The 9005-nt window shown below is 40.9% G+C and overlaps 1 protein-coding gene across 1 annotated transcript; it reads right to left on the reverse strand.

Moving 5' to 3' along the window:
- Positions 1–20: 20 nt before the first annotated feature.
- On the reverse strand, positions 21–8332 carry mapk12b (mitogen-activated protein kinase 12b). The gene is made up of 12 exons (XM_005939243.2): positions 7822–8332; positions 5581–5710; positions 5387–5445; positions 5194–5305; positions 5074–5103; positions 3991–4038; positions 3784–3898; positions 3611–3682; positions 3292–3371; positions 1441–1519; positions 1192–1365; positions 21–266 (listed from the first exon to the last, which is right to left on the reverse strand). The coding sequence occupies exons 1-12, from the start codon at positions 7938–7940 to the stop codon at positions 202–204; spliced, it is 1083 nt and encodes a 360-aa protein (XP_005939305.1). The 5' UTR covers positions 7941–8332; the 3' UTR covers positions 21–201.
- Between the last annotated feature and the right edge of the window lie 673 nt (positions 8333–9005).

Consider the following 9005-nt stretch of genomic DNA (forward strand, 5'->3'; position numbering starts at 1 on the left):
ACACAACTTAAAACAACTGAATAGACCACATTTATTGAAAGCAAACATTTTGACAAACTAATAACATTCAGTCTTTCTACACAAATACTACATGTCAAAGGAAAAGAATATTTGTGGGTGTAGGTGCAAGTAGCTGCAATTTTATTTGTAAGAATGTGTGTGTGTGCGTGTGTGTGTGCGTGTGTGCGTGCGTGTGTGCTCTTAAAGTGACGTCTCTTTCGAGTCCTTGGGTGGCCTGAAGGTCAGTATCTCTGTGAAAGTGTGACCTGCACAACACAAAAGAGGAAACTGTTATTAACAGCAATGCTAAACTCAAGTTTAACAACTAAGACACTGCCTGCCTCGCTGATTATGTTACAAATCAAGGCAGCTTCTGTGTATTATTAGATTTGAAATATGCATCAAGTAAGATTAGGGTACACTGACCTCGTTTGGCCTAGGGAAGGTACTGCAACTTCATGGAATTAATTAATTTTTTTATTTTTTATTTTACTGTCATTCACATTGTCAATTTTTACCTATTATCTATACATCTGTTCTGTATGTTTGGGGTTATCTAAAGGAAAAATCTGGTTCTTCAGCAGTTAAATGCCCCACTTTGTTTGGTTGTTTGGTGTTAACCAGGAAGCATTAGAGGCTTTCTTAGATTTGTTTTTTTAACCTGAAGAACAACTGTTGGCTGCAGATTAGAACAAAAAAAGGAGAATTGGGGGGAAAGGACCAAAACAGTAAAGGTCTGTGCCAAAACATTAACAGCTGAGTAATAGGTTTTTTGCAACTCGATTAATTTCAATTGAATTCTATTTTATATAATGTAAAATCACAACAACAGTCATCTCAAGGAGCTTTATGTTGTAAAGACCCTACAAATATACAGAGAAAACCCCAACAATCAGATGAGTTCTGTGAGCAGGCACTTGGTGACAGTGGGAAAGAAAAACTCCCTTTTAACAGGAAGAAACCTCTGGCAGAACCAGCCTCAGGGAGGGGCGGGGCCCTCCCATTCTACTTTTAAATACCCTCAGAACCACAAGTAAGCCAGCAATCTGATAGTGTGATGTAGAGGAGACACGGTTTTATGAGGTCTTTTAAGCTAAGATAACATGATTTTACATTCGCTTCTGGATTCAACAGACTTCTGTCATATTTCTTTCAGAATATTTTTGAACAACTCCAGTATTTTTTTATTACGTTTCCACAGGTCCAGCGGCAGTTCTGTGTTGTCTAGGGTCTGATCGTATGGCAGCGCCTCGGTCTCCTCCTCCGTATCTCTGAACTCACTGAAGAAAGGGAGGTCAAGCGCCTCAGAGGCGCTCAGCCTCTGGTCAGGGTCCAGAAGCAGCATCTTTTCCAAGACACATACAGCTGTAATGCAGAGACATGTCATATTTTGGATGATAGTAGCTTAGTGTAATTTATGGATGGTGTATGATCACGTACCATTTGAGCTAGCTTTGGAGAAAATTGAGTGCAAATCCTTTTTTGGCACTTTTGGTAAGCTTCTGATGTAGTTTCTGGCCTGTTCGCAGAGGGAGAGGAAGAAGGTTGATAATTTGAAATATTAAATCAGTGACAGCACATATGTCTACTATTGTCATTTCAACAAGCCCCACCCACTTACTGCTCAAACCTTCTATTTGTGAGGGGCAGCCAATCATGAGAAAGTTGCTTTAAAAGGAGGAGGGGGCTGCACCAAATCAATCTAATGCAAACCAAGATTAAAACTTTTGGAAATGGAATTGAGCATAAGAGGTGACCTTTCCACATGCTTGATTAAAGTCTACACAGGAAAGTAATTCTTTAAAGTCTAATTCAATGCAAATGTCACCTGAGTGCTACTCATGTAGAATACAAGAATAAGACGCATGCACCAGTTTGGCGAAATGTACCGTATTTTCCACACTGTAAGGCGCACTTAAAATCCTTTAATTTTCTCAAAAATCGCTAGTGCGCCTTATAACCTGGTGCACCTTATGTATGAATTCTGGATGTGATTACTGACCTCGAACTGATTTTATGTAGTACACGGCCCTCAAAAATCTGTCAAAAAATGTTTTAGTACAACTTTGGTAAGCTATGAAGACACACCGCTTGATGGATTGTCGGAGGATTGTGACTACCGTAGTCAGAAGCCTTGCGGACTCTGTGTAATCTGGGTCCAAAATTCCGTCCGCTTCAGGTCCCAAAGTCAAACGAACACTGCAGCATCACTGAGAGTTAAAAACTGTCTAAATTCTTTCATCTTTAATAAAATGATCAGCGTGGCTGCTTTACCAGGTGTAACAATTAAGTTTAATACTCAGGCATCCATGAAAACAGAATTTATTAAATTTAATGGAGTTAGAAGTTAGCAGGAAGTTAGCTCGCTAGTTTCCACCTAAACATGATATAGCATGTTCTGACTGAGAGATTTCTGAAAAAATCAAACGTACAGCTCTGCTATCACTTCCAACATAAATGAAGACAGAAAACTAAACAGCAGTGACGTTTGTAGGGTTACTGAAGTTGGGCTAGCTGGTATATAACGATGCTACGTGATCACTAGCAACACAGCTATGTTAGCATAACATAAGCACAGTGAAGCTGGAGGATGAACACTAACTTTTTTCCACTCAAAAAAGTTAACGAGGGTTCCCGATGGTTAGGAACAAATGCAATTACATGGCAGGATGCTGTAAACTGACCAAACTTCAGTCAGGAGAACAACTGAGATAATCCATCCACAATACGAGGTTAGTCATTAATATACTGCAACAACATGGGAAACGAGCAGCTGCGAGAGAATTCAACATTAATGAATCAATGTTACGGAAGTGGAAGTAGCGAGAAGAATGAGTTGAGTAAAGTTTGACTTATCTGACTGTTTTGTTTCACTTAATGCACCTTATAATCCGGTGCGCCTTATGGTACGAAAAATAGAGCATTACAGTAACTAAGAAAATAGGTAAGGAAGATGCACTGCACTCGATTCCCAGTGCCGAGAAAGTCCTAAACACAGCTACTCCTGTGCTTTCAATCTGAAAAATATGTGTTTCAAACATACTGTGAGAAAAAAGGAATGGTTTTGATAAACTTCTGTGCATCTTTTTGTGATGAGAACTGTGAAAACGCTGTGACCAACTTTGTATTGGAATGCATTATAGCAACTATGAAACCAGACTGACCACAGCTGCTTTTCCCTTTGAGGTCTGAGAGAGCAAATTGCATATCTTTTACAGCCCTCCCCTTTTTTCAACTTTACAGCCAGTGTTTCATACTCAAAGGGAACTGTAACCCTGGGTTATTACTTACATCTTGACTTTGTAGTTTCACAATAAAGTCAGGAGATGGGGTTCCTGTAATCTTCATGATTTCCCTCAGCTGGTCCAGGTCTGACAGTGAAATATGGTTAAGAAGGGTGTGTTTAACTGATTTTTGATATTCAATTGTGAGCTTTCTTTTCAGCTTGCAAGTACAATGGGATCAACATGAAGAGACAGTAAAAATAGGAAAATGGGGAATAAGTCTTAATTTTGCTGTGAAGTGAAGGATTCAGGTGGTTAGTCTTAAACATAGACTGCATATAAAAGATGGCAAGGGTTACACGCTAGACTAACACGGTGAAGGATACGGTCGTTGCCTTTGAACAACGGCTTTCCCAGCAGCATCTCCGCCATTATGCAACCTGCCGACCAGATATCCACTGCAACCCAAAGCAAAGCATCTTTATCTGCAATTTTGGATTAAGAAAGAAATATATCCTCCTGATTTTTACCCCCATCCCTATAAGAAAGATAGCTGTACCAGTTTGCGTATAGTGCATCCAGTTGAGGATAACCTCTGGTGCTCTGTACCACCGTGTCACCACATAGCCGGTCATTTCAGAATCAGCCTGCCTCGCCAGGCCAAAATCCAGAATCTGAAGTGGAGGAAATAATTGAACTTTAACACAGAACGTGACTACGTCTAGAGACTTCACATCGATACATCTTCTTTGTTATTCGGCATTACCTTTAACTCACAGTCTGGGTTAATGGCTAAATTTCCAGGTTTAAGATCCTGTGGTGAAAAGAAATGTTTAGACCAATGAGACCAAGAGATACAAACAGTATGTGATTCCGGTTTAACATTAGTCATTAAAAGTAGGAATTCAACTCAATTTTATTTACATTCCACAAATGTATAATGTAACAACCCTTATTATTGTGATACAGCACCACTAGGGGGTGTTGTCCTGATATTGTAGTAGTTGGGGAGACTCCTAGTGTGTGTGTGAGTGCAGCGGCAGCCATTACAGCCGAGCAGTCTGTTCAGAGAGAGACCTCATCATTGTAACGCGATGGCACCGGCGACTACCCATCCCCGCACATGTAAGTATGGACAGAGGAGAGCCGTGGAGACCTGGCATGTATGGTCTTATGTTGCTAACATCAAATAAGGTCTGTTGTTCGATTTAACTGACTGGCCTCGAGTTATCCAGCTAACCTACACACCACATGCCCGCTGGACCCACTAGCCGCTCTTTCTTTGCCAGACTGCCGTTACAATAACAGACATTGCCTCAAAGTGCTTTATATTGTATGCATAAATACCCTAAAATTTATTAGATTAAATTACATAATCCCCTGTGAGAAAGCTCTTGGTGACAGTAGGAAGAAAAAAATCCCTTTTAACAGGATGAAACATCTGGCAGAGCCAGGGTCGGGGAGGGGCGGCCATCTGCCGTGAGTGGTTGGTGGTGATGGGAGAAGAAGAGAACGGAGGGAGGCAGGACAAAGGATTTGGAATTGGAAGGCTTGTTTCTTTAGCAGGGCTAGCAAGGGTGAAAAAAGGACACATTTTTTTAGCAGTAATTGATACGTTTTCTGCTCTAATAAGCAGTTCTCTGAGAGGCAGGAAAAATCAAGGAAAGGCTTTTGAAAATAGACATTTCAATAACACGATCTAACAGTCAGCGTATCAGACACAAACGCACACACTCACATAACAAAGCTCCCTGTGTGGGAATCGAGATGAATGGGACAGAGTATAAAAAAGAGAAAGTAGCCCCGCCACCCCCAAAGCTCATAGTCTAAAAGGTCAAAGGTCACCTACCCTGTGAATGATCCCTGCTGAGTGGATATACTGTGGAGAAAGCAGAGAGAGGGGGCATCAGATCAGCTCACTGAAACACTTTCCTGTTGTTTCAAGAAATTTCATGAGGGTTTCATTCACCTTGAGTCCTTTCAGCATCTGATAGACGAGGAACTGCACTCTGTCCTCCGATAACCTCTCCAGCTTCATCAGCTTGCCGAGGTCGGTGCCCATGAACGGCATCACCAGATAACTGCGGAGAGGCATGGGATCAATTCAAATGAGCTCTGTCTGATTCTTTAAGAGTGGTTAAGGAGAGCAGAGAGAAACTTACAAGTCACGAAACCGGTCGAGTGAGATTTCAGGAGTGAAAACATCCAACAGCCCAATGACCTGATAAGCCAGGAGGGGAAAAAAAGCTCAATTAAAATCCGACTGGAATGATATTTAATCACATCTCTTCTCCTTCAAGCATGAACTTCAACATCTGCTATAATGTGAGTCCTATTTGCTGTTCCCGCGTCTTACGTTTTCGTGCTTCATGTGTTTGAGAAGTCGCAGCTCTCTGTAGGCCCTTTTGGCAAAAAGTTTGGTCTGGAAAGGCCGGTGGAGTTTCTTGATGGCCACCTGTGTCCCTATCCGGCGGTCCCATGCTGAACTGATGAGCAAGAAAACAGGTTTTATTGTCAGACTGAAATTTAAACTGGAATTACAAACCCCAATTGCACAATGAAACATTTTTTTAATGATCTGAATTGAAACCAGAAACAACTGCATCTTTCCATGTTTTTTCCATAGAAATGTGTTTCTTTTGTTGTGTTCTTGGTTTCAGTCAGGCACCTGCTCCATTTTTAGTGTGTGTGTGGATGTATTTCCCAGTTAAGCAAACTTGTGCTTTTCCTAGCAGGACAAGTCACCGTGTCTGCAGTGGGAAAAAATGTAGACTGCAATGTGACTGGAGACAAAGTGCATTCTGAGGAATTAACTCAGGGTCTTTAGCTTGACCCTAACAATAAGAGTTGGGGGTGGGTTTTCTTTGTTGACCCTCAGTCACAGTACACAATGCAAAGAGGGGCCCTAGACAGCCATCTGTGGAGAGACCACTGACCAAACCCATATGGAAAAGAAATAGTAAAAACTTATATGTGATTTACTCATGAAAGTGGCCACTTTCTCATTACTTTCATATATTGTTTTAGTAAGTATCCAAAACATACAAGTTTCATTATATAATTTTTCAAGGGATCTTATATCTGTTTTCACTCTTATATGCTTTTCATACAAGTTTCACACAAGACAGATACAAACTTTATAAGATTTATATATATCTTTTCCATATGGGAAAGAGCACATACAACCAGGACCTGATGCTTAGATAGGCTTTTATTGCAACATAAGTGCAGTGATGTGCAGAAATCTTGAGTCGCTTTTCATTTATTTACAATTTCCTAGAAAAATGGGAAATGGAAACAGAGATTTATTGAAACAAGTGTTAAAACATACATGGAAATAAAGCATATAAGCTAAAAACAGAATTTATAATTCTAATAAGCTTGAAAGTGGATAATTGGTAGGTCCAACATCATTCTTTAACACAGCCTGATCTCTCTTTGGCAAGTTTCCTTGTAGTTTCTTTAAGAAGTCTTCAGGACGGACATTCAAAGCTCTTCTTTGGATGTTGACTGACTGATACTACACTGCTTTGACAGTGTTGAGGTCCGGACTCTTGGGGAGGCCAGTGCAAACACATACAATTGGCAATGTGTTTGTCATCAATATCCATTTTGACGAGATCTCCAACAGCTGGCTAAAATGGAGCCTCAAACCATGACAGAACCTCCAACATGTTCTATGGATGGCTGTAGACACTTGCTGTTGTACCTCTGTGCTGTCCTCTGAATCAATTTTTAAAATTTGTATTCATCAGCCCACAACACCCGTTTCCACTGATTTTCAGTCCAGTTCTGGTGTAATTTCTCTTCGTCCTCCTTCCTTGACAGCCGCCCTCAATAAACAGTAAATGGATCAACTGAAGAGTCAGGTGCATCTCTCAGGTCCTGTGTCAGCTTGGGTTTTTTTTCCAGTTTCTTAAGGACAGGACTCTTTTTTTAACAACACACTGCACACGCTGCTAAGACATGCCAAGTTTTTGGCTAATAGCACTTTGGGAATTACCTTGTTGGTGCAAGGCAACATTTCATGCCTGTCCAACTGTGTTACTTTGGTATTTCTCATAGATTCAACTGAAGAAACAGGAACAAATGTTGTGTTTTTGCAACAAGCTGCTAGGAACAAAGTGCAAAACTGATTATTTGCTAAGCTGACTGTTGTCTGTAGGCAACACTTGAGTTAGGTGTCTTCTTCATGCTTTGCTGACCAATCAGCGAACAAGTAGGGAGGGAAAATAATCCCTCTGAAAATGGTCAGGTACAAGGACTGGACTGAAAATGGGTCAAAAAGGAGCCAAAGAAAAACGTTGAAAGATTTTGAGAAATCCCGAGGAAACAATTTAGAAATTACAAGCAAGCCTGGCTCCCTGGAAGCAAAATATAAAGAAATGAAAGGAGGCTCAAGACTTTTCAGACCGTACTGTACTTTATAGCCTTTCACAGTATGTACACAGACGTTGCTTAAAGTCTAACAGACTTGTCCAACTGCATAACACGCACAGGATAGGTTGAGTTTGTTGACAATCAGTCCAACACAACAGATTTTTTCTTTTTTAATCAAGTTCTGTCAAAACTTTCAGCTACAACTTGCATAACTCACCACACAGTCCCATATGCTCCCGTTCCGACCTGCTTCAAGTCTCGATACCGCTCCGGTACCTCCCACACGGTTCTGTTGATCTCCTGCCTGTAGAACCCCGTCCTGGAGCGCACAGCCATACCCTACCGACGAACAAGGCTGCGGCTCCGCTCCAAACTCTCATGTGAAGAAATAAAAGTTCCACAGTAAAGAGCAGCTGTAGAAACTGCTGGGGCGCAAAATTCCTCCAGATGCGATCTCTTGTGCGCTTTGGAGGATCGATACTCACGGCCCCCCAGGACGCACACGCAGACTCACGCGCACTGAATTTTTAGTGGTTGTTTCTGGTCGCCCATGGCACTCCGTGGGTGTGTCTACAATGTGGGGGAAAGACTGCAAAACATCTGTCCACCCTATAAGGTTAGGTTCCCCCTGCGTCCCTTCAGAGCTAACCTTGGCTTCTAATATAAAGTCAGTAAGCTTTCTTTTTTTTGTTTTAGGGATTTTTTAGGATCTTGATATTATTTTGAGTTAAGTTATATTTTCTTTTACACCTGGTTGTGTGCACGTCAGTTTAAATACCTGAAATACATGTCAGTGCTTTTAGCAGGGGAATGTCCAGAGTGGGCGCATGGGGTGCCTTGACCCCAAATCCAAAATATAGGATGTCTGAGCAAAATCCATGTTCAGCCGTCTTAATTAATTATTGGCAACACAAATTTTATTTTTTTGAATTCCTTCTACAGTGGCTCTGAGAGTTCAAACGCACTGCAACTTTAGAAAATTTCTGGAAAGCACAAAAAACACAGTGGCTATTAAATAAACACAATAAAAGCAGAAAAAGTGAACCAATGGAAGTAGAAAAAATGCTAGTGTTTGGGGGGGAAGATAAAGATGTGATGGAACAGCTGCAGACACGACAGAAATCCAAATATGCGAAGGGTTTTACTGAAACATGCTTAAAAGAAGGGGAGGATTCACTGGTGATGTGAGGGAGAAAAGATGCTAGGCAATCTGTCTTTTAATCACATTATTCATAAAATACTGTTTATGTTTGCTATTTACTGTTTAGCCTGTCATCATGAATTACTACCCCCCAATAACAAATTCTGTGTTTTGTGTGGGGGCTCTTGCTATTTTTTTTCCTCTTTTATTCAACTTTGATCGTCTTTGTGTATTTTTCCAGTGCTGGTGTTTTCTTACAT

The sequence above is a fragment of the Haplochromis burtoni genome, unplaced genomic scaffold (genome assembly GCF_018398535.1).
Source record: "Haplochromis burtoni strain Fernald_Lab_line unplaced genomic scaffold, NCSU_Asbu1 Contig_267, whole genome shotgun sequence".
NCBI lineage: Eukaryota > Metazoa > Chordata > Actinopteri > Cichliformes > Cichlidae > Haplochromis > Haplochromis burtoni.